The sequence below is a fragment of the Orcinus orca genome, chromosome 15 (assembly GCF_937001465.1).
Source record: "Orcinus orca chromosome 15, mOrcOrc1.1, whole genome shotgun sequence".
NCBI classification, from domain to species: Eukaryota; Metazoa; Chordata; class Mammalia; order Artiodactyla; family Delphinidae; genus Orcinus; species Orcinus orca.
The window spans coordinates 80,280,478-80,305,535 of NC_064573.1; the positions used below are offsets into that span (position 1 = coordinate 80,280,478).

Genomic DNA, 25,058 nt, shown 5'->3' on the forward strand with positions numbered 1-25,058 from the left:
GAGAAGGGTTGGGGTTAAGAATCTGGGTAGGTCAGGAGGAGCAGTAAAAGCTGTGCCAGGAGTGGGGCCCTACGGTCTCACCCTTGGCCTGCGCACTCCCGGAGCTCGGCCATCCATGAGTTCAGCTGCTGCTCATCTCCCACCTCAAAGATGATGTCTGTCCGATCCTTCACCTGGCAGGGAGGGAGGGGAGAGCTGGGTGGGATCCCTGAGGTCTGTGTCTATTCCTCCCAGGTGTGGAAAGCTGTCACTCACCTTCAGCACAAAGGTGTAGAGGTTGTCAGGCATCTCGAGACGTGTGCATCGCCGAATCTCCTGGATGCTGGAGCAGGCTGCTTGTAGCTTGGGCTTTGAACTCTAGGAGACCAAGGCAGACATTCAAGGCCTGTCTCTGATGGCCCTTCACCCACCCAGGCCTCCCCAGGGGCTAGCTTGCTGAGTGCATGCTCGTGGTGCTGCTGAGCAGGCACCCCAAGCCTGGAGTGCGTCCTAGCATTCTGCCTTGCAGGAGCCTGCAGAGGGCCCTCTGCCTGTAGCCACAGCACCAGCTCCCCCGACCCCAACACACACACACACACACACACACACACACACACACACACATTCAGCTCCCCAGCACCCGATGTGGCCTAAGGGCCAACCTCTGCTTCACCTGGACCTGTGGACATTCCAGCTCTGACATGTCTGTTGGCTGACACCTGTTTCTCTTCCCACTGGTGGAGCAAAACCCCCCAACCCCCTACCCTTGCCAGTCACAGTGGCTGCTGGCCACCTCATCGCAGTAAACCCAGAGAGTGGACGTGAGGGTATCCAACCCAAGTTCCCTCTAATGGTGCTGGCTGACTCTGCCTGGGGGCCCAGGACTTTATCATACCTTTAGCTCCGCTCCTCCGCAGCCTTAGGAAGCAGATACTATCACCACATCTTAAAAAGAACCTCAAATCTTGGAAGTAAAGTCATTTGCCCCACACCTAGCTAATCTGTCCTGCCTTCAAGTCTTAGGGCAAGGAGGGGGTTGGCAGAGTAGCTTAGCTATGGGCTCTTGGGGCTCTTTTGCCAATGTGCCCAAAGGGGCAAAGCCTGGCATGGCTGGCCTCAATTACAGCCAGCCAGAAGCCCACACAAAACCTGGGGCCCAGCAGTCTCCCATGACATTCAACACACGTGGGGCTCAGAGTGGGTGGGAGATGACCCCCTACCCTTTTGCCAGCAAAAGGGTCCTGACTGAACCTGGCTGACCCTGCAGATGCTTGTTCCCGGGGCCCAAGAGCTCTCATCGTTTTCTCAGAAAGGAGATCACCCCTTCACTGCCCCCATCTCCTCCACTTCCTCCTGTGATAAGACTGGTAAGATTGTTTCTCTGGGGTCATGAGATGATCGATGGCTGCTTCCAGCAGAGGCCAAAAGAAGATAAGAGTGTGGGGGAAGGAGCAAGATGTGGGAAATGGACAGAGGAGACCCAACTGGGCCCTCCTCCCTCCAGCAGCTTTTCCTAAGAGCCAGGAGACAGACAGCAAGGCGCACCTGGAGATACCACAGCTCTCACCAAGGCAGTGCCAGCTGGGGAGGAGGAAACAAGAGGCAGGAACAAAGGTGAGTTCCAGGCACAGTGGCTTTGGCAGACCTGACCTCCATGAGGGGCTGACTTTTCAAAAGGTGGTGCAAGAGTCAGTCCTTAAAGCCATACGCTTAAGCATGCTCCAGACACACAGGTGCCAGGGTTCTGATAGAAGGATGGTGACCCCAGGACTGGGCAGCCTGGCAAGAGAGGGTTGGTCAAACTGGGGCTCTTCCTGGTCCAGGCCCACTCCCAGAAGGTCTTGGAGCTGCCAGTCCTGCCCTGGTTGTTGGACACAGCAGTCTGGGGAGAACAGCTCTGGGAACAAGCTCAGAGAGGTTGCACAGCTAGTAAATCCCAGCCCTAAGTGATCAGCACTAGCCAGGGCATCTTCACCCTTCAAGTTCTTATATGTCCCCCACGACCAAGTTCCTCAGCCTGGGAGCCTCGCCTGGCACCTACACAAGCACTGGACACGCTGGAGCGCATGGGAAGCAGGGCCTCTGCTCTCCCAGCAGCTTTCACTGTCAGCCAGCCCCTCTGTCTCTATTTCCCGTCTGCAAAACGGGTTAGGTGCAGAGGGCTCCTTCCTTCTCTTGCTTTTGCAGTCGGCCCTGCCTGGACCCCCAGCCTCCCCACTGTCTCTAGGCCCTCAGCATCACTGGGAGGAAGCGGGCCAGGCCGAGAGGGTAACAGGCCTCATCTCCCTTTCAGTTCTGCTCTGGGTCCCGGGCCCTGCCCCCAGTGTGAGTGCCCAGATTACTGGCAGAGCCTGGTTTCACTCTGGAAGTGGGGCCCTCCATGCCAGCTTCACCCCCAGCAGCTGAGGAACCGCTGACCTGACAGGCAGTGAAGAGAGCATTCCCCTCCTCCCCCCACAGCCAACCCTGGCTGCACAGACGTCCTGGCTCCCCTCTGCCTGCTGGCTGAGCGTGATACGGGTTCTTTGGTGTCTTCATGGTGGCCCAGGCTCACACAACCCCAGAGGCTGAGCCGGGGGCTGAACCCCAGCCTGCCAAGGACCAGAGCCAGTGCATCTAACTACCATGCTGCCTGGTGGGGGAGATGCGAGGGGCTCTGCCCAGATTGGAGGGGCAATTGAGAGCACAGGGACAGACATCCCCACCTATGGCCACAGCCCTAGCTGGACAGTCCAGAGCAGGACTTGTGAGCGCTGGTCACTGTGTGGATGGACCAGTGGGTGCCTTTCTGACTGAACAATGTGATGGAACAGAGCTCTGCTGGAGAGAGCCGAGCCCGAACCGCAGCCGCAGGAACACTTGGGGCTTCAGGTTCCCCTCCTCTCACATACCCTCTATTCTACCTGCCACGCAGAGCAAGCCAGGCCAGCAGCTGCTCTCTGGACCCACCTCAGAGTCACACTGTGCTTGGGTGATCAAAATGACCAGACCATCCCAGTGTTTGCAGTACAGGCGGTAGTAGACTGTCACCCGCCACATCCTACAGGCGGTAGTAGACTGTCACCCACCACATCCTGCATCATCCCTCCTGGGGAGCTCTCGTTCTTAGCTCCAATGGCCACTGTGCCTCCAGTGGTAATCCATTTCTTTGTTTGCTCTGGCTGCTAGGAAGCGTAAAGACAAAGCTGTAGACCGGCTCTGACACTGTCCTCACAGTAGGGCTTGCATTTCTAGAGCTAACTTTATCCAGGCTTTTTAATTTTTCTTATTCCTCTAGGCACTAGGGTTCAGTCTTGACCCTACCCTTCTTGTATAACCTTGGACAAGCAACTCAGCCCTCCATGCCTTAGTCTTGTCATATGTATGTATGGTGGAAATATTTAATAGTCCCTCTCTTTTCACAGGGTTGGTATGGTGATGGGTGAACTATATATTGCAAGTGAAAGAAATACCTGATAAACAGCTGTTGTTAAATTTCCAGGCTGGGGCCAGCCAAGATGGGAAAAGCCTGCTTGGGTTGACTGCTGTGTTACAGTGCTCCCGTGTCACAGGACTGCAGTACGGCAGCATTACAGTGCTCCTGTGTCACGTACAGGACTACAGCTTCCCCTGAGCACACACCTGCTTTCTCTCAACCTTACAGAGCCTGTTTGTAATGTGCTCCCTTTCTACCTGCAACGAAGTTATAACCTCCCTCCCTACGTACATACCCTAAGTAGGATAAAAGGGGAGAGTAATGGAATGTAATTGATACTAAAATAAAATGTATATATCACTGTGACTATGCATATAACACACAGTGAACTACTCAGGTGCTTCTGGGTTTGAAGAGATCAAGGACATGAAGGTGCCAGAGGGTGGGTAGGATGATCCCTGAAAGGACAATTAGTCTGTTCAGTGGACATGGCAGGAAGTTCCATGTGCTTCTACATAAGACAGAGCAAAATTCTGGCCCTAGGTTTGTTCTTATGCTTTTGGAGGGCGTTTTGGTCAGCTCTGCCTAGCCCACGGGTTCATCCGGTCCTCCTAAGCTCCCACTGTCCAAGGACTCCTTTCTCCCATGGCAGGGGGCCGGGGGCGGGCGGCCTTTTGGGCCTCGAATCTGCCTGGAGGGGATGAGAGGATGACTGGGACCAGACCTGGCCTTTCTCTGGAGGCCCTGCCTTCCCTAAACCTGCTGCCACTCCCTGTGTGCTCAGGGGCGGGGATGGCCCATCCAGAGTCTTCCAGGGTACTGGGCTGTACCCCGCTCTGCCGTGTACTCATGGCCATTCATACCCACAAGACCCCGGCAGAGGTGCCGGTGCCCCAGCAGGAACAAAATACACACAGGATCACAGAGCTGTGAGCGCTCCCAGAGAAGGGAGACAGACACCCAACAGGCAGGGGACAGTAAGGGCCAGGACAGGCGGGTGGGAAGGCAGTGAGTGAGCTTCCCAGGTAGGTGCCAGGATGACCCTGGCAAAGGCCCTGAGGTGGGGAAGCACAAAGGCACAGTGAGACTGGCACGCAGTGAGGCAGTCCCCACGGGACCTTGAGGCTGTGGGAGTCCGTCGGCTTATTCTAAGGTGGAGCTGTGGAGGTGGGCAGCTGACGCTCACATTAAATACTTGGGCAGAAGCAGGCCAGCTAGTTGGGCCCGACCCTGCTCTTACCCGCTGCCTCCGTGGGAGGCTGGAGGGGAAGACAACATCCAATTCACACCCAAGCAGTAAAGGGCCTGGCACGGAGGGTCCCGTGGTATGGCAGGCCGAGCCCTCACAATGGCCTTATTGCATCCACTGTAGGGGCCTTTATCCTTCAAGGGAAAGCCTTGAGGGGAGGCCTCCCACCACCATCTGGAATCCCCCAGGCCACCAGCCCCTTAGAAGTCTTGCCTCTCCCAGGGTTTTGGGACCCTCATTCCTGTCTTATAAAGAGCAGCAATGGGACAGGAAGTAGGACATAGTATACAGCCCGAAGGTCTAGGTCCAAGCCACACTCCTCTGCCATGGCCCTCATGCCGTCAAGGTAGCACCCCCGTGGCGTGGCCTGGAGGCAAGGTTAGACGAGCCCTAGCTCCACCACTTACTACCTTTGGGATCTTGGGCGTGGCACTAACTGGCAGCCTCAGTTTTCTCTTTGGTAGCGTGGGAACAGTAAGCAGACTCCAGGAGGAGGAGGATGAGAGTGCAGTCTTTGATGGGGGCCTGAAAACTTAAAGGCCCAGAAGAAATTCTAGATCCCAGTCATGGATAACTGAGTCCCCCAACCCCAGGCCACAGCCCAGAATCGATACTGCCTGTATGGATGAATGAACAAATGGACGAAAAAACATTATGGGAAAGGCTTAATCATGTCTTACTGATTGTATCAAAACAACCTTAAAAAAAAAAAAAGAAAATACTCTGTCTTGTTCCAAAAATTTTAGTCGGGTTATAGGGATACTCAGAGTGGGAAGGGAGACAACTGCTAGAACACAGACCAGAGTTTCACTTGCCACCAATTTGATTCTGAGCTTCCTGGCAGCCAGTGCAAAGAGGGATTCCCCAAGAGAAGGCAGCCTCTTGTGCATGGAGAATCACGTGCACAGTAGTACATTAAAGGCTCTGAGAAGACCTGAAGCAGAGAAACCTGAACCCATGTGTTCCCCAGACTTTGGCCACCCTGTGTCCTGCTCAGAAGCCTCTCTGGGGTCTGCACAACCACCGCAAGCAACATTGCCATCCTGGTTTTTGGGAATTAGACAGTCCTGGCTTTGAGTCCCAGCTCTGCCTCATCTTCCATGGACAAGTGACTCACCTCTCCTAGCCTCAGTCTCCACTTTTGTAAGGTGGGGTAATAGTGCCCCTACCTTCCGTGAGAATTTGGCAATACAGTGTGTGCAGGGTATGGAAAGGTCCCTGGGGACACGGTACAAGGTGGGGATGAGCACAGGGCCTTAGGAATGCAGTCTTAGGAATACCTGATCTGCTCAGAAGTGAACAGAAGGAATACCTGATCTGCTCAGAAGCGAACAGCCCCTCCTGAGGAAGCTTTCAGCTTTCACAGCTATTTTTCCACAACAAGACCATGAGCCCAAGGCAGCCTCCCTGCTCCCTTTCCATCTTTGTGTGTCCTCTGCAGGGCATAGAGTTAGCGGCTTTAAATGTTTGCTGAGCACTCTCCAAAGTGGAGAAGGTGGAGGAAAAGGCACTGGAGGCTAAGGGTACAGCAAGAGCTAACGTCCAGAGACCAGAAAGTACAGCCAAATCCACAAGCTGGCAGGGGAGTTTGCTGTGGCTAGAAATGGTACTAACAGACCCCCTCACACCACCCTTTAGTGAGCACCTACTATGTATCAGGCACTGGGGCCTGGGCTATCCATCCAGGACCCCTTTGAACTGCTGAATTCACAGGCCAGCACCATTTCCAGAAAATTCAAATTTCAAAGAAAAAAGCATCATATTGAGGAACGGAGGTGCCAGGACCAAAGAAGTAGGAAGGTCACTGTTTCAGGGTGGAGGGCAATCCTTGACATGACTATGGTGATACTTTGAGACCACCCTGCTCTGGGGCACCTGTCTGAAGAACAGTGGTGGGCGCCTCCCATGACCCCCCCCAACAGCCCATGAGGCTGGTGTTTTTATCCCCACTTGACAAATGAGGAGCCAAGGCTAAGGGAACCTCCTGGAGGGGCTGGTCACAACACAGGATGCACAACCAGCAGGCCTGCGTCCTCTGGAAGTCAGCCCGGGATCCGCGTTTAACGTGGGCCCTGGGTGCGTCTGGAACCCACGGCATCCGAGGGGAAGGCTGGGCAGGGGGGCCACACCCACCTCCCTCCCCTGCCCCCCTTTCCCCAGGCACAAGAGACTTGGAGGAGGGAGGGCTCAGTCCATCCCACAGCGGCAGAATGGTGGATGCTGGGGCAAGGGCTCTGGAACCAGCTGGCCTGGGGTCAAAGGGGGCGCTCACAGGGAGCCCCCACAAAGCGTGAGGCGTCAGAAAACAGGGTGACACCCTGAACCCCCTGCGAGATGAGCAGCATCAAAACTGAGTTGCTGGGCTTCCCTGGTGGCGCAGAGGTTGAGAGTTCGCCTGCCGATGCAGGGGACACGGGTTCGTGCCCCGGTCCGGGAAGATCCCACATGCCACGGAGCGGCTGGGCCCGTGAGCCATGGCCGCTGAGCCTGCACGTCCGGAGCCTGTGCTCCGCAACAGGAGAGGCCACAACAGTGAGAGACCCGCGTACCGCAAAAAAAAAAAAAAAGAAAAAAGAAACTGAGTTGCTGTCCATCAGTCCCGCCATTGCTACTCCCAGACACATCCAGAATCCAGCTACTTCCCATCCCCCTCCTCTGCTCACAACTCTCCTGTGGGCCCCATCTTGCTGGTCCTCGCCGTGGCCCATGAGACGCTGCATGACCTTGTTCTTGTTACCTCCTCAATCTCATCTACTGTTCCTCTCACTCCGATCCAGCCACACTGGCCTCCACTGTTCCTGCGATGTAGCAAGCACACTCCCACCTTGGGGCCTTTGTGCCTGCTGTTCCCTCTGTCTGAAAGGCAGTTTGCCCACATTTTCACAAATCGGGCTCCTCTCGGATTCAGGTCTCAGCTCAAGGGTCACCTCCTCAGGAAGGCCCTCCCTGACCAGGTGTCTAAATACAGAGTCACCATCACAGAACCCCTTTACTTCCTTCACTGCACTTGTCAACCTGTGAAATGCTCTCTGTGGGGACTTGTTCTTGTGGCATCCCCGGTACCGACCACGGTGCCTGGTAGGTTGTAGATGCTCACTTCATTCCTATACAGATATTCATCACAGGCCCCTTGTTCGCCAAGTATTGTGAGTGCTGGGGATAATAAGTAGGGCCCAGGATATGGCCCCCACTGCAGACCGCCCATCGCCATGAGGGCTCTGGAGGAGTGGCAGGGATACGTCAAAGCAGGGTGATCGGGGCGAGGACGGAGGACGCGAGGTTGGGCCTCCAGGGGCTCGAGCCGGCCAGGGGAGAGGACTGGCTGAGAGGAAGGCTCTGGACACCTCACGGAACACATCAGGCTCGTGTTACAGATGGAGGAACGGGGACCCTGAGAGGCAAAATCATTTGTCCCCGGCCACGGAGAAAGAAGCCAAGAAGAGCTGGGGCTCGGACCCTCGTCTGCCCAGCCCCAGAGCCCACACCACCCACCCCCATCCAGCCCATTCCTCCCAGCTCATGTTCTCTCCCACCACCAGACCTGACCCAAACTGCGGGTCTCAGCAGAGAGAACCTCCCCTCCTCCAGGGAGCCTTCTCTGATCACCAAGTCGTGGTCAGTGCGATTCCTGTGCCTCTCCCTCGTCACGGGGCTTATCAGCCCTGGCCATAATTTCCTGAAGGTGCAGCTGCCCCCACCGCCTGCCTGGGAGTTCCTCGGGGGGTGGGGACAGGGCACCAGGCCTTGTTCCCAGCTGGGGCCCAGCACTGGGTCCAGCCCAGAGGAGGTACTTGGAAAGGGTTTGTCAGATGGATGGGTGAGTAGCTGCTAAGTGCCTGGGGCCCCAGCCCTCATGTCTCGGGAGCAGGGGCAGATGCGGGGGGTGTGGTGAGTTATCTCACCCCCTTGTTCCCCGGCTCCCTAGGGGGCAAAGCGAAGGCAATGAGCCCGTTCCAGGGGCTGAACAAATGTTGGAACTACAGGCCCCAGGTCACTTCCTTCCTCTGCCCCCAACCAGAGCCCCGCAACACACACACAGGCCCTTCGAGTGCCTGCTTCAGCCGCTTTTTCTCCGCGTGAGCCTGAGCAAATCACTTCACTTCGCTGTGCTTTTGTTTTCTCATCTGTAAAATGGGGGTGATGTTGGAGTGCAACCTCAGGGCTTCTGTACGTGAACCTGCCTGTCGCCCTGAGTACACAGGAGTCTCCCAGGTCTCCCCCTTGGTCTGCTCCCTGTTGCCTCAAGCTCCCTCTCCCCGCGGGGGAGCAGGAAAGGGATGGGAGAAGCTTCCTTAAAAGCCACATGGATCAAGTCAGTTTCCCCTTTCTGGCAAGTGAGAGCCCGCCAGTGCCAGAAGCAGAGCTTCTCCAGAGCCGACACTGACATGGTGAGACATCCCCCAAGCATAACCACCCTGCTCGGAGTCCCCAACATTTCGCCTCCCTCCTCTGGGTGGCAGCCCCAGATCCCACCCTGAGCGACCAAGCCTGAGGGTGGGGGCCTGCGCCCCCACTATCGGACCCAGAGAGGCCCTGTAGGAGGGGTAACCAGCTAGAGATGCTGAAACAGACAGCGGCTGGGGGCTCGTCTGAACCCCACCTGCAGTGAGCTCCCCCTCAAGCCTGTAAAAGTCCCCCCGCCCCGACATGTCCGAAAGACAGACTGTCAGTGACACAGACACAAAGCCCCTTCTGAGAGAGATGGCGACCACCCCCCCACACACACAATCACAGAGACTGGGACACAAAGCCCCTCTCAGATGCTGGAGCAACCATCCCCTCAGAGACAAACTCCCAGAGACAGAGACCCCCCCATAGAGAGAGACAGCCCCAAACACACACACACAACCAGTCTGGGACCCCCTGACAGCCACTCAAACCCCTCCTGAGACGCGGGTGTCCTAGTTCACGCCGAGTGGTTGAGTGTGGATGACCCCGCTGTGAAGACGGGCAGGCACTTCCGCTCTGAGGCCGGCTGGGTGGGGGGGTCCGTGGCTTAAGAGGCACCACACCTGGAAGTCCCACTCCCTGCACCCCGTCACAGGCGTGGATGAACTGGCAAACCAAGGAGCTTACGGACCCCCCGGCACCTTCGCTAGCTGACCTCGCCTCCCCCCTCGGGGTGACAGTGGTCCAGGCCACATGGCCCGGCCTGGGGAGGCGTGTCCTGGGATGGGGCCTTGCAGAGGCGGGAACAGAGGAGCCAGTGCCACCACCCTCACTAGCCAGGCCACTTGTCCACACCTCCTAGGCCTCTCCCCGCTACACCTTTCCTCCACGCGGGGCACCACTCCGGGCCAAGACCTTTGGCAAATTAGGATCAACCACTTTCCAGGGCCTGGAGCTGCTCAGCAGCCAGCCTCCATCAGCTCCCCTTCAGTCAGTTACCCGTCGCCCTGCCTGAGACGGTCTTGAGGACAGAGCGGTGTCTCTGTCTGGGAGCGCTGACTGGCACTTGGGCCTGGGCCGACCGTGGGTCCGGAGCAGGGTCGGGGCCCAGCCAGAACCCCACCCCCACCCCAGCCCCCCGCCGGCTGCAAAGCAGCTGCCACCAGCCCACGCCTTGGGCGACCGCATCCTGCTCCCAGTATCGCGCCAGGAATCCTCCCTGCCCCGCGTGGCCGAAGAGCTGCAAGGCCCGTGCACCCTGTCCCCATCCACCTTCATGCAGGCTACGCCTTCCTCTCGTAGTGCTGCTCCGGCTACCTCGGTGCCAGGACACCCCAGGCCTCGCGTACCGGGCTGTGGTCAGCCCCCAAGACAGGAATTCATGGCTCCTTGCCACGTGCCCAGGCCCCGAGCAGGAGGGGGCACACCGGCCCCGAACCTGGCACTGCTCCCTGGGCTCTCCTGCTGCACGGGAGGGTGTGCTCAGTGCTCTCGACGGGAAAGCAGAGGAGCACCTGAGTCTCACAGGGCCAGGGGTCCTGGAGCTGGCCGGCCCCCCAGGGCCTTTTGCGGCGGGCCCACCTCCCGGCCTCTCTGTGGAGCCAGCCCAGTGGGGGAAGCCCCTTGCCCCTGCAGCACAGCCCTCAGCTGCACCCTGGGCCCCGTGTCTGTTCCACGCCTGGGGAGAGTGGAAAAAGATGTGGTTAAGAAACAACAGATAACCTCTGTCACCGGCCTCCGGTAGGGGAGTGCACCGGAGGGAGGGGGGTCTCGTCACCACCAAGATCCCTAAAAGCCCCGATGGTGGCCACCGCCTGCCTTCGAAGAATGATGATTCAGAAGAAGAGGTGAAAGCGAGGGCCTCTGGGGCTCAAGGGGCTTCAGGGATGCCAGGGAGGCTCAGAGTCGGCTGAGCAGAGCCTTGGGCTGAGCTGACAGGGAAACCAGGGCGAGAGCCCAGGAATCTCCACCCTTCCAAGCTCAATCTGCCGTGAGCTGTTGTCGTTATCCTTAGCCCACGTTTAGTGATATGCCTTGACACACAGCATCTGACACCAAAAAACAACAGGAAACTGTACCAGCCACAAAGAATAAAAGCTGGCTGGATTAAATAACTAAATGTGAAAAATAAAACCAAGACAAAACTGGAATAGAAGAACCTAAATAATTATCTGATCCCAGGGTCAGGGAGGCCTTTCTAAGCAGAAAAAGCAAAGAACAAAATCATAAAGGAAAAGATCACTGTATTTCACTGCCCAGACTTAGAAACCTCCATAGGCCAAGAAACTCAGGACCAGTCGAAAAGCCAAATGGCAAACTAGGGAAATATTTGCAACGTGTGACAGAGTGCTAATGTCAGTGTAAAGAGCTGCTGCAAGTCAACAGGAAAGAGGCAGGCAGTGCAGGAGAGGACCACACAGAGTTAATGGCCTGTAAGTCACAGAAAATGTCTATGACCAAGAAACACTGGAGAAAGAGTCAAAATCCACAGAGACAGAAAGTAGGATTAGTGGTTGCCAGAGGCTGAGGGGATGGGGATGGGAATGGGGACCGATGCTAACAGATACTGGGTTTCTTTCTGAGGTGATGGAAATGTTCTGGAATTGGATAGAGGTGATGGTTGCACACACAGTGAGTATACTAAAAACAACGAATTGCACTTTAACATGGTGAATTTTATGTTATGTGAATTATATCTCATTGTTTTTAAAAAAGAAAAATGGTTCGTTCCATTCATAAGCAGAAAGGACAAGATAACCACTTCACCTAGAAGTTGGCAAAGGTTTTTAAAATAATAGCCAGTGTTTGCACCACTATTTGAAGATAGATGGGTGTAACCTTCCTAGAAGACTATTTGGAAAGGATATATCAGAAGCATTAGAAATAGCTAGTGAGCACATGAAAAGATGCTCAACATCATTAGCCATCAGGGAAACATAAATCAAAGCCATTCACACCTGCTAGGGTGGCTACAATCAAAAAGATAGATAGTAACAAGTGTTGGTGGGACTTCCCTGGTGGTCCAGTGGTTAAGAATCCACCTTCCAATGCAGGGGGTGCGGGTTTGATCCCTGGTCAAGGAACTAAGATCCTACATGCCGCGGGGCAACTAAGCCTGCGTGCTCTAGAGCCCACACGCCACAACTAAAGAGAAGCCCGCGTGCCGTGATGAAAGATCCCACATGCTGCAACTAAGATCCGACGTAGCCAAATAAATAATAAAATAAGAAAAACAAGTGTTGGTGAGCATGTGGAGAAACTGGAACCCTCATACATTACTGATGGGAATATAAAATGGTGCGGTACTCTGGAAAACAGTTTGGCAGCTCCTCAAAATGTTAAACGTAGAGTTACCATATGATCCAGCAATTCCACTCCTAAGGTATATACCCAGGGAAAAATGAAAACGTATGTCCACACAAAAACTTATTCACGAATGTTCGTGGCAGCACTATTCACAATCGCCCAAAAGTGGAAACAACCTAATGTCCATCACTGAGGAATGGATAAACAAAATGTGATCTATTCATACAATGGAATATTATTTCCAATAAAAAGGAACAAAATACTGACACAAGCTACAACACGGACGAACCTTGAACATGTGATGCTGAGTGAAAGAAGACAGTCGCAAAAGACCACATATTGTCTGATTCCATTTATATGAAAAGAACAAACTAGGCAAATGTAGAGAGACAGAAAGTATTGATAGATTAGTGGTTGCCTGGGGGTGGGGGAGAGGAGGAACGCGGAGTGACTGCTGATGAGCACAAGGTCTCTTTGAGACGATGAAAGTGGTCTAAAATTAAATCGTGGAGATAGTTGTACAGCCCTGTAAATATACCAAAAATCACTGTACCCTTTAAACGACTTAATTTTATAATTTGTAAAGTATATCTCAATAAAGCTTTGAGAGAAAGAGAAAACATGAGAAGTGCTCACAAAGCCTTCCACCCAGCACTTCCCTTCTAGGAATATGCTTCTAAGGAAATAATCAGAGATGGGCAGCAAGATTTACGTACAACATGTTTGTCACAAGGTTGTCCAGTTGAGCAAAAAAATTAGAAGTGATTGAAATAGGAGTCTAGATAAGCATAGATAAATATATCATGGCCTATCTGTGTAAATGAAATATCGTGCAGCCAGTATTTATTTTTAAGACATTCTTGAAAAATATTTAAGAGAACAGAAAAATGTTCAAGACATGTTAAGTGACAAAAAAGCAGGTAACAAAAAGGTAGGATGAGTGTCAGTCCCACAAGGGCTGGGGGTTTTGTCCAAAAGTTTCTGCCTATGTTTCCAACATACCTGGCACACAGAGGGGGCTCCCTAGCTAAACTGCTGAGTGAAGAATTAGTGAATGTGGACGGAATTGCAATTTGGGGGAAAAGCTAGAGAAAGAAATACAAGACAGAAGATTACAAAGACGTCTAAGTGAAATGGAAATGCTCGTTCTCTCTGGGTAGTAGGATTGCGGGTGGTTTTTCAGTTACTGTTCCATAATTTCTGCCATGAGCTTTATTAATTGAAAAATCAAAACCAGAAACACTAGGAACTCAAACGTGGAGGCCCTCGGTAAGGTAGACAGTTTCCTAGATTACACGAAGATTTGAAAAGAGACACAGCGGGGCCTCCCATTCCAGACGGTTCCCTGGAGAGAGGTTTCTCTCTCTGCTGCGCCACGGACTTCAGACTGGGCCGCAGTCAGGATTCAGGTCAGGCCCAGGAGGGGAGGGTCAGCCACAGTGAGGGAGAACCCAGAGGCCAGGTGCCGCCGTGATGGGCCCCCTCCCCCGTACGCCATCACCCGCCGGTGCCAGAGGCTGAGCGGTCAGCGGGGTCCACGGCCTGAGGTAAACAGTGGCCTCTTCCCCAGCCCAGAGGGGAGAGAGGAAAAAAGGGTGTGGGGCCCCAAAAAGGAAGCTGAGGCGGCCCCTCCAGCCTTGGGGAAGGAAGCTACCTCCGCCTCCACCCCCGGGGGGGCCAGCGCTCTGAGCGCAGACCTCTGCTTGTGCCTTTTGCTTTCCTTTTCCATATTCGCAAAGGAGTGGGTGGGGGATTTCCAGCGGGCCCGCCTGGCGGCCCGCCGGCGGCTGGTGCCCAGTCCAGCTACCGGGAGAGCTGGCTAGGTTGTTGCCCATCCCAGGGAGGGCATCTGGGGACCCACCCCTGGGGTCTGGTGACTTCCCACGCAGCAAGCCCCTTCTTCTGCCTCTCAGGGAGGAAACACATCGTGTCAGGCCCTCCCAGAGCCTATTTTCGACTCAATCACCCAGCAAGGCCAGTACTGACATTCCACTTTCCAGAATGGGAAACTGAGGCTGAGACAGGCTGAGTTCTCAGCCCAAAGCCACGTAATAAGGACACAAGAGCCAAGATCTGAACCCAAACCTGTCCATCTGCCCTTCTCCCCGGCCGCCAAGCCCACGGCCCAGACTCTGCAGCTGTGTGTCCCAACACCCAGTCCCCCAAACAAAGGAAAACAGAAAAGCAACTTCCAAGAAGCTGGCGACAGCTAACAGGCCCCAAGGAGCAAGGGCGTGGGGTGGAAGCAGCCCCCAGAGGCTCCGGGGGGGGCGGGGGGCAGGGTGTGATGATAAATGACTGTCGTTCGCCACCCTCCCCCTGTTGGATTCGGGGGCACCTTCCAGTCTCTGGATTCACAGAATTTGAGCTGAAAGGAAGCACGCCGATACCATCTGCCCGTGGTTTCAGCATGGTTGGGGGTTTCTTCTAAGCAGCAAAGTACTTTTCAAAACACGACCTTACACGAAAGCCCAATAAGGGGCAGATGGGGCGGCTGTGTGTGCGCGGCTGGGGGCCCCACGGGAGCCCTGCCCACCACCACCCCTTCCTCCCTCCCCCCACTAGCCCCGGAAAGCCCGGATCAAGCCCCCTGGTTGCCCATTTCACAGCTCAGAGAGGGGCAGGGACCGACCTGGGTCACTAAGCAGCCCCGGGCAGAGTGAAGACTGAAACCCCACTCTCACCCTGGGAGCCTTCAGCCCCTGGTCCCCCTGGGAGAGGATGGGATCGGGGAGCCACTGGCCTCTGACGCACCTGTCTCCCCCTGGGACATCAGGGCTCTCGCCAGCCCACGAAGATCTACCGGGCTGTAGGCAGAAGGTGGGCGGTTTCTCGGGCTGCTCGGGGGCTAAACACACCCCCTGGCCTTGGCAGGCCCACACCGGCCTCCATTCCTGCTCTTCCATCTCCCAGCTGTGTGGCCTTGGGCAGGTCTCTCTACCTTTCTGTGCCTGTTTCCTCATCTATAAGATGCCTTCATCACTGTTCCCGCCTCCCAGGGTTTGTGGTAATTGCATGGGATGTGTCAAATGTAGTGCCCATCATGCTGAAAATGACTAATAAAAATAACAACAACTACATGGGACTTCCCTGGAGGTCCAATGGTTAGGACTCTGCGCTTCCACTGCAGGGGGCACGGGTTTGCTCCCTGGTCGGGGAACTAAGATCCCACGTGCCGCTCAGCCAAAAAAAACAAAAAAAACCCACAGCAGCTAAGATTTGCTGAGACCACCTGCGCCGGGCACGGCTCCCGGCACCCAGCACCTGGCACCATGCGGACAGCAGCTAGTTCACCATTGCCCTGATCTGGATGCCGTCACTCAGCTCTTTTTACTTGAGGAAAATGAGGCACAGAGAGGGTGAAGTGCCTTTCCCAAGGTCACACAGCTCAGAAGGGGCAGAGGCAGGACTCAGGCCCAGCTCTGTCCGGGCCCCAGGAGGCTGCCCCGCCCGCCCGCCCGGCCGCTTCCTGCCCAGTACTCCTCTTCCTCCTCACGCTCCTGCCTCCGAGAGGAAACCGCCAGGCCCCCCGGCGGACGTCCCTTTCTTTCTGCTTCCTCTTTCCCACACTTGGGGCATGGGCTCCAGGCTCGGGCCCCCAGGGTCCAGCAGTGTCTCCTTCTGTGTCTCAGAGCCTCAGTGTCCTCATCTGTGAGGCAGGCACAGTGGCCATGCCTACTTTGCAGAGTCAGGGGAGCGTTGAGGGGGCTAATTCGGCATCGCCCTCGCCCACGGTCAGTGCTCAGGACACTCAGCCCCTTCATCAGCCGGGCTGCCGGGAGCACCTACTGCCCACAGGCTGCCCGGCCACACTCATACCCAGGCCCCTCACCTACCCAGTCAGCATATACTGTATCCACAGCCTCCCTTACACGTGCAGGCACTGGGACCATCCCCATTTTACAGATGAGGAAACTGAGGCCCAGTCACTTGCCCAAGGACAGCTCAGAAGGAGCAGAGGGGGAACAGCTCTGAACCATATTGCCCGACTGGCCCCCGGGCTAGGTCAGCCTAGGTCAGGCTCTCCCTAGGACCAGCAGGTCCAGCCACTGCCAACAGGACCACTTCTTCCTGGGGGTACTAGAGGCCTGTGATGCAGGAGGGGAGCTCAAGGATGTGGGCTGAATCCCCTGTGAGTCCCCCCCTCCTTCCTCTACCTCTTCTCTGGGCTCAGCAGCAGAGACCAAGGGCAGAGCACACTGGGTCCACCAAGTCTTACATGCTGGGTGAGAGGGGCACTGGCCAGCCCCCTCTGGGCCTCAGTGTCCCCATCTTTGGTGGCACTAGACAAGATGGCCAAAAGGAGCCTTTCCTGGTCTGAGAACTCAACAGACGCACACCCCCACCCCACTCCCAGGTAGGGCCACTGGCTAAACACCACCAGCACCACTACCCATGATAATAAATCCTTCTGGAGACCTGCTAGGCACCAGGTGCAGCCCGAATACCTGGGTCCCAACCCCATCTCAGCTGCTCAGAGCTATGTGACCTTGGGCAAGTCACCTACCTTCTCTTAGACTCAATTTCCCCATCTGTGATATGGGGGTAATCACAACAGCACCCTCACAGGGCTGCTGTGAGGATTAAATGAAGCCAAGGCAGTAAAGTGCCTAGTATGTAACAAGTGCCAAACAGATGCTGGCTAAAAAGGCATTTTTTCAACAACAGCTACTAGAATTTCATCATTACCCCCACTTTAAAGATGAGAGAAGCTGAGGCTCAGACCCCGGACCCAGTAGGGCTGGCAGGGCTTTGAGACCATCTCAGCCAAACCAGGCTTGGACATGTGGGGAAACTGAGGCCCAAAAGAGCAAAGGGCTGGCCCCAAGGCCATGGCCAGCCCAGATGTGCTCCATTTGAAAATGGACCCCCAGCTCCCGGCAAAGCTCTGCCCTAAGGCCAGCCACCCCGGGCCTGGTGGCTGGTCCTGTGATCTCTCCCTGACCCTGGGACAACCCCCTGACCTCCCAGTCAGGCTCTCCCTCCACAGGGGCCAGGCTGGGATGCACGTCAAGTGATCCTGGCCCAGCACTTCCAAGTCCACCAATTTATAAGAGAAACCAGAAACTGGGTTCTTATATGAAATCTTTCCATTTTATGGTTTTTAACTATTGGCAACCAATCCAACTTTCTTGCTTTTCTGGGGTTTTTTTGGTTTTTTTTGCGGTATGCGGGCCTCTCACTGTTGCGGCCTCTCCCACTGCAGAGCACAGGCTCTGGACACGCAGGCTCAGAGGCCATGGCTCACGGGCCCAGCCGCTCTGCGGCATGTGGGATCTTCCCGGACCGGGGTACGAACCCGTGTCCCCTGCATCAGCAGGCAGACTCTCAACCACTGCGCCACCAGGGAAGCCCCAACTTTCTTGTTTTTAACTGCTGAGTGGGATGGTACGTCTCAGGCCTGGCCGGCTGGAAGCTACTACTCTGCACCCCGTGGCTGGAGGGAGGCCGTTCACAGTGTGGCTCGGGGCTCGGGAGCAGGGACCTGTTGGATCAGGGGCTCCGATCTCCTTAGCAGCATGATGCTGAGCGAGTTTCTTTGCCTCTCCCAGCCTTGGTTTTCTCATCTGTCAAATGGGCCAACAAGCTTGACCTCATGGGAAGGACTTGAAGTCAAGTGTTTAGGGCAATGCCTGGCGCACAGTAGGTGCCTACTTAAGGTAGTAAACGTGCTGTTCCCCCATCCCAGCCTGGGCTCAGAGATGCCCAAGGAGAGGGAGGTGCCACAGGACAAGCGGACATGGGGACCAGAGGATCTTCTAGGAGAAGACTCAAGCCACACTCTCCCAAAATCCAGAAGACCAGAGCAGCCCCAGAGGGCTCCTCTAGCCTATTCCTGCTGCTGGATAGGTGTCCCAGCCCCTCTGGCCCTAAATCCTCCAAGTGCTCCCACTGCTCTTCGTGTAAAACCTAAAATCCTCACCATGCTCCAGAAGGCCCCAAATAATCCAGCCCCATCACCTTTCCAACCTCATCCCTCCTTCCTCCTTCTACTCCAGCCCCTGGCCACCCGGCTGTTCCTCAAAGTCTCCCGGTTCGTGTTCACTCCAGGGCCTTTGCACTTGCCATTTCCTCAGCCTGGGACTCCTTCACCCAGATCTTCCAGGATCGGCACCTGCGCTCATCCCAGATGTCACCTCTTGCCAAGGGACCTTTGATGACCACCCCCCAGCCGAGGCAATCCCTAGCTTCCCCCGAGGGCCAGCGCGTAGTACAAGGAAGGGTTGCCCCACCTCCCGTCCATCTGCAGTGATGCCACTGAAACCAGACTTCAGACTTTGGGAACTAGTCACACATGTCTCCTCCAACCGCCCTCCAGCCGCCCACTGCAGCAGCCTGTGGCCTCCGCTTACACTCCGCCTGTCGTGGCAAGCTCCCTCCCACCACAGCCCGCACGGTGACCCTTGACCCTTGGCTGCTGCTATCACCCCTACTTTACAGATGACTAGACTGAGGCTCCAAGTGGGGAAGTGACCGGCCCAAGGTCAGAGGTTCCGGTCAGAGGCGGAGCTGTGACCCAAGTCCAGGTGAGGCTGACCCATGAGCAGCTGGCCACCTGGCCTCAGACTTCTGGGTGGCGTTAGCTTGGCTGAGGCCCGAGTGATATCCCTGGGCAGCTGCCCACTCTCAGTTCTCGTCCTCCAAGCCTCTCCCCACTCTGGGCAGCAAGGGCTTCTCCAAACAGGTGCTGAGTACCGTTCAAGTGACAGAGCTCGGGTATGAACCCAGAGCTCAAGCCCTGGCTGTCAAACCTTCCTTTGCCTATGTTTAAAGCTGCTCCCATAGACAACTCCAGGGTCAGAGGTTGGAGGTCAAGGCTACCCTCCAGGCAGGCACACTCAGGACTTCTAGTCTAGGTATCCTTGGCCCAGAGACTGGAGGCTCCAAGTCACTCCAGGAAACATTCAGGAAGAGCCCCAGACTGTTGCAAGCACAAAGGGAAGCTGTCAGAAGCTGACGGAGCTGGGGCCTGCTCTGTCAGGCCAGGCACCCTGTGGAGGGGACAGGAGAGGCCCCACCAGGGCTGCTCACTTGGTGGGGGGACACCCCAGGTCACACAGCGACCACCAAGCCTATGGCAGAGGTCCAGGCGGCCTGGAGGGAGGGGCGAGCCTCAGGGACCCAGCTGCCCCTCTGGGTCCCGTTTCTCCAAGGCCAGACACCACTTCTGAGCCCTGAGGACTCTGACCAGGGCCCACCCTCAGGGTTCCCAAAGAACAGGAGCCTTGATCATGCATCCCAGCTGGGCAATGAGGGCCCAAACCAGCACTAGAAGTAAATCTGCATCCTTAGCCCCCAAATCATTTCACTACCATGGCAACCAAAATAACAAGGCGGGCCAGTAACAGTGAGCCTCCCCTGCGCCAGGCACTCAGCAGATGTGCCCTCCCAGTTATCACAACAGCCACACAAGGTGCGAACTCTGAGTAGCTCCACTGTACAGAGGAGGAAACTGAGGCCCAGAGAGGTGATGTCACTTGCCTAAGGCCCCAGAGCTGAGAAAGAAGCTAATTCATTGTTTGAACCTGGGTCCATCCGACTCCTGACACTAGGTTTTCCAAGATGGTTTATTTTAAGCAGCAGCAGTTGTTTTTAAAGTTTTATAGGGAACCCCACCTTATCATGCAGATAAGATCATGTGTCTGGGACGTTATTTGCCTTTCATGGTGTCGGAGCCTTGAGACATTTTAAAAATGAGTAAAGTTTTTATCTGCACTTGCGTTTTTCCAAAGGCTTCGTGTTACACTTGGGATAAAATACTGACTCCTCACAGGACCCTCTACCCGCACATCCTCCCGCACGCCCCATCTTCCCCATCTGTGCTCCCAACACACTTCTGTTTTTCTTTCTTAAAAATATGCAAAATGCTGGGGACTTCCCTGGTGGTGCAGTGGTTAAAACTCCGTGCTCCCAATGCAGGGGGCCCAAGTTCAATCCCTGGTCAGGGAACTAAATCCCACATGCATGCTGCAACTAAGAGTTCGCGTGCCACAACTAAGGAACCAGCGAGCCGCAACTAAGGAGCCTGCCTGCCACAACTAAGACCCGGCGCAAACAAATAAATACACAAATAAATAAAAATAAATACATTTTTTAAAAAAACATACAAAATGCCTTCCCATCTCAGCACCTTTGCCTATGCTGTTCCTGCTGCCCAGAGGTTCTTATCTCAGTATTAAGATCTCAGTTCAGAAGTCACCACCTCAGTGGGAATTCCCTGGTGGTCCAGTGGTTAGGACTCCGTGCTTTCACTGCTGAGGGCACAGGTTCAATCCCTGGTTGGGGAACTAAGATCACATAAGTTGTGTGGTGCAGCCAAAAAAAAGAAAAGTCACCTCCGCAAGACTCACTGTTAAACTTTAGTGATTAAGAGAGTGTGGTGTTAACATAAGAATAGACACATAGGCCAGTGGAACAGAAGGAGGGTCCAGAAGCACACAGATAGACACTAGATTTAGGATGAAAGTAGCATTGCATGCAATCCAATAGGAAAAAGAGAGTCACATCAGCATGTAGTGCCAGAAGTGGAAGAAGTGTGACCCCTACCTCACGCCATACACAAAAACTAATTCAGGATGGATCTTGTGAAGGCCCATCAATATGACTCAGCCCAAACAATAAAGCTTCTAGAAGAAAAGACAAGGGATGTGTCTGGTGGTGCAGTGGTTAAGAATCTGCCTGCCGGGACTTCCCTGGTGGTCCAGTGGTGAAGAATCTGCCTTCCAATGCAGGGGATGCGGGTTCGATTCCTGGTTGGGGAACTAAGATCCCACATGCCACGGGGCAACTAACTAAGCCCAAGTGCCACAACTACTGAGCCCACGTGCCCTGGAGCCCTCAGGCCACAACTAGAGAGAAGCCCGTGTGCCATAACAAAAGATCCCACACACCTCAACGAAGATCCCGCATGCTGCTACTAAGACCCGATGCAGCCAAAAATAGAAAAGAAGAAAAGAATCTGCCTGCTGATGCAGGGGACATGGGTTCAAGCCCTGGTCTGGGAAGATCCCACACACCATGGAGCAACTAAGCCCGTGCGCCACAACTACTGAGCCCACGTGCCACAACTAATGAAGCCTGCACACCTAGAGCCCGTGCTCCACAACAAGAGAAGCCACCACAATGAGAAGCCTGCGCCCCGCAACAAAAAGTAGCCCCCACTTGCTGCAACTAGAGAAAGCCTGCGTGCAGCAACAAAGACCCAACGCAGGCAAAAAAAAAAAAAAAAGACAAGAAAGATCTTCATGACCCTGGGTAGGCAAAGATTCTTTAAATGGGACACAAAAAGCACTAACCATACAGGAAAGCAACCGATAAACTGGACTTCATTAAAGTTAAGAACTTAGGTTCATGGGACTTCCCTGGTGGCGCAGTGGTTAAGACTCTGCGCTCCCAATGCAGGGGGCCCGGGTTCGATCCCTGGTCAGGGAACTAGATCCCGCATGCATGCCACAACTGAGAGTTCGCATGCTGCAACTAAGGAGCCCACGAGCCGCAACTAAGGAGCCCGTGAGCCACAACTAAGACCGGGTACAACCAAATAAATAAATAAACTAGTAAATAAAATATTTTTAAAAAGGAACTTAGGGGGCTTCCCTGGTGGCGCAGTGGTTGAAAGTCCGCCTGCAGATGCAGGGGACACGGGTTCGTGCCCCGGTCCGGGAGGATCCCACATGCCACGGAGCATCTGGGCCCGTGAGCCATGGCCACTGAGCCTGCGTGTCCGGAGCCTGTGCTCTGCAACGGGAGAGGCCACAACAGTGAGAAGCCTGCGTACCGCAAAAAAAAAAAACAAAAAAAGACAACCACAGAGCAGGAGGTCGTATGTATGATACAAAGAAAGTGCATTCAAGTGTGCTGAAGTACATTCAGGTATAAAAACTTTTATAAATCAATAAGGAAAGGACAGACAACTCAATAAAAATGGCAAACACTTGAAAAAAGAGTCAATCCCAATGGCCAATAAACACATGAAAAGGTACTTAACCTCATGAGTCATAAGGGAAATGCAAATTAAAGCCAAGATTTGAGATACCAGTATACATCCACTAGAAGGGCTGGAAAGAAAAAAGACTCATTCACTGCTGATGGGGATGCAAAATTGTGCTGCCACTTTGGAAAATGTTTAGAAGTTTCATATAAAATTAAACTTGCACTTCCCATATGACCTAGCACTTCTAGGAATCTACCGGAGGGAAATGGAAGCGTATGTCAATACAAAGACCTAAGAGCAAATTTCATTACAGCATGATCTGCAAAAGTACCAAAGTGGAAACAACCCAAATATCCATCAACCGGTGAATGGATAAATAAACTGTGGTACATTCACACAACAGGCTGGATTTACTCAGCGATAAAAAGAAACAAACTCTGATGCCCCCAAGAGCATGGACAAATCTCTAGAACATGCTGGGTGAAGGGAGCCAGACACAAAAACCAATATACTATACGATTCCATTTATATGAAGTTCGAAACAGAGAAATGCAATCTGCGGGGGTGGGAGTCGATGTGTGGGAGGGGGGGAGTGTTGACGTGGAAGAGGCATGAGGGAGCCCCTGGGGCACTGGGCCACCGCGTGTACTAACACAGGGACACTCGTGGAGCTTCAGACACGCTTCACACGCCTCAGCATGTGCATGGGACCCCACAATGAAGTCTAAAAGGAAAGGTACTTCACATAAGGGGGTTCCTTGACAACACCCCATCCCAACCCCCAAATTAGGGCCCCTCAGTTATCCTCCCAGAGGCCTCATTGCTTTCCTTCAGAGCACAAAATACACTTGATTCCATGTTCATCTGTAGGTTTAGTCCTTCAATAGCCCCACCAAGACGCCAGCTCCCCCAGCACCTAGTGTGTGCCTGGTACAGTGTAGGTGCTCAACAAGTATGTTCTGAATGAATGAATAATCATTTGGTCTCCTCCACCCAGACCGTGACCCCTCAGGGCTGGGATCTGCTTTGCTCACTCTCTAGACCAAGGCCCTAGGACATAACAGAACCACAAAGAGAAGAGAAAGGAAGACCACATGGTCCCATCAACTTGACACATCTGGTCAAAGATGGAGTCCGGCAGGTGTGTAGACCACAGTGACCTTCAGCCTCAACTGCACGGCCGGAATTAAGTGGGTCGCAAAGGAAAAAGACAAAAAGATTTAAACTTGAAAGAAAATAAGACATCCACAAAGCATGGGAGGCTCCCAGGAATTCCACGACGTTTTGAAATCCCTAGGAGAAACCCTCCTGTTTGTCAGGGTCAATCTGGGTCAGGGGTTTCAAGGACCTTGGACCAGGCTGCCACTAGCCCACATGATGCCCATGTATGGTGTCCCTGGACATTCTACAAAATCCCTGACCAGCGCTCCTCAAAACTGTCAAAGCCATCAGAAACAAGAAAAGCCTGAGAAACTGTCACAGCCAAGAGGTGCCTAGGGAAACATGACAGCTAAATCTAACATGGTGTCCTGAAGCAGAAGAGGGACATTAGGGGAAAACTAGTGGAATCCAAAGGAACCTCGGAGTTCAGTTAACAGTAATGTACCAATGTTTGTCCCTTAATTATAAGATGGATGTACATGGTACTGTAGCATGTTAACATGAGGCAAAGCTGGGTGCAGTGTATAAGGGAACTCTGTACTACCTGTAAACGGAAAATGATTCTCAGAGGAAAAAGTTCACTTCTAAGAAGGCGCGCTTTCCGCCAGGCACTTTGTGGCCGCCTGCTGGAAAAGTGTCACCACCCGTACCCCCGTAACCACGTGCGCGGGGTCTTACCTTGGGCGGGTCGAAGAGCTCCAGCAGGCGGTCCGCGCCGTCGGGGCCCGCGCGCCGCAGCGCCAGCCGCCCCCTTTGCCAGCGCGCCCCGCTGTCCATGGAGGCCTCGTCGGCCAGGCTGTACCGCAGCGTCGCCTCCTTGAGGGCCTCAGGTGGCGGCTCCCGGGCCAGGCTCCAGGGCAGGAGCTTCCTGGCCAGGCCGGGCCTGGCCGGGGCCTCGCCTGCCTCCCCCGCTGCCGCGCTGGGGGCCGCGGGCAGCTCCCCGGCCGAGCGGTGGCGGAAGATGTGGCGGAGACTGTGGCGCAGGTGCTGGAGGGAGCAGGCCGGCCGCGGCGGGGCCAGCTCCTCCGAGCTGCGGGCCTTGGGAAGGCCGGGGGCGGGGGCGGCGGGGCCCGGCTCGGCTGGGGACGCCTCGGCCTTGGCCGGGGTCCCGCGGCCAGTCTCACGGTAGTCGCGCGCGGGGGCGGCGGCCCGGGTGCCCGACAGCCCGGGCGCCCGGCCCTCGCGCACCTCGCGGCAGAAGTAGCGCTGGAAGAGGTCGGTGAACTGCAGCGACACGAGCTCGGCGCGCAGCGGCGCGTGGTGCGGGTGCTCGCGGGCGAAAAGCCAGTACTGCCGGGCCAGCTCCCGGGCTGCGGCCACCGCGTGCAGCTCGCAGAACTCGCTCCAGCCTCGCGGGGATGGGGCCGTCGCCGCCGAGGATGCGGAGGAGGCCGAGGAGGACTGCAAGGTGGGCCCGTTCATGGTGGAGACCAAGGTAGAGCTGCCGGGCTGAAAGACACGGTGAGGAGTGAGTGAGAGAGGAGGGAGCGGACGGGTGAGCGACACCCACTTAAAGCCACCGCCAGACACGCTAGTCACCAGGCACAACGTCAAAAAGCGAAAATTACTGTTAATACCCAGTGCTGGTGAAGATGCAGCAAAACGGGCACTCCCTTCAGTGTTGC

At 55.0% G+C, this 25,058-nt stretch overlaps 2 protein-coding genes across 43 annotated transcripts in view; one reads left to right on the forward strand and one right to left on the reverse strand.

Annotated features, from left to right (window-relative positions):
• Nucleotides 1-3,760, forward strand: part of ATXN2 (ataxin 2) — a 125,163-nt gene extending 121,403 nt beyond the window's left edge. For 6 of the 34 annotated variants that reach the window (XR_007471764.1, XR_007471765.1, XR_007471742.1 and 3 more), the window contains one exon: nt 235-3,760. The gene's annotated coding sequence lies outside the window, so the exon portion shown is untranslated. The remainder of the gene's footprint in view (nt 1-234) is intronic. The other 28 variants (XR_007471766.1, XR_007471747.1, XR_007471753.1 and 25 more) reach the window with 20 other exon arrangements.
• The window catches only part of SH2B3 (SH2B adaptor protein 3), a 40,339-nt gene that overhangs the window by 5,187 nt on the left and 10,094 nt on the right, over nt 1-25,058 (reverse strand). For all 9 annotated transcript variants that reach the window (XM_033399967.2, XM_033399966.2, XM_004276741.4 and 6 more), the window contains exons 2-4: nt 24,112-24,882; nt 256-357; nt 82-173 (exon numbers count right to left, since the gene is read on the reverse strand). In XM_033399967.2, coding sequence (XP_033255858.1) covers nt 82-173; nt 256-357; nt 24,112-24,855 — 938 coding nt within the window. In that variant the 5' untranslated portion in view covers nt 24,856-24,882. The remainder of the gene's footprint in view (nt 1-81; nt 174-255; nt 358-24,111; nt 24,883-25,058) is intronic.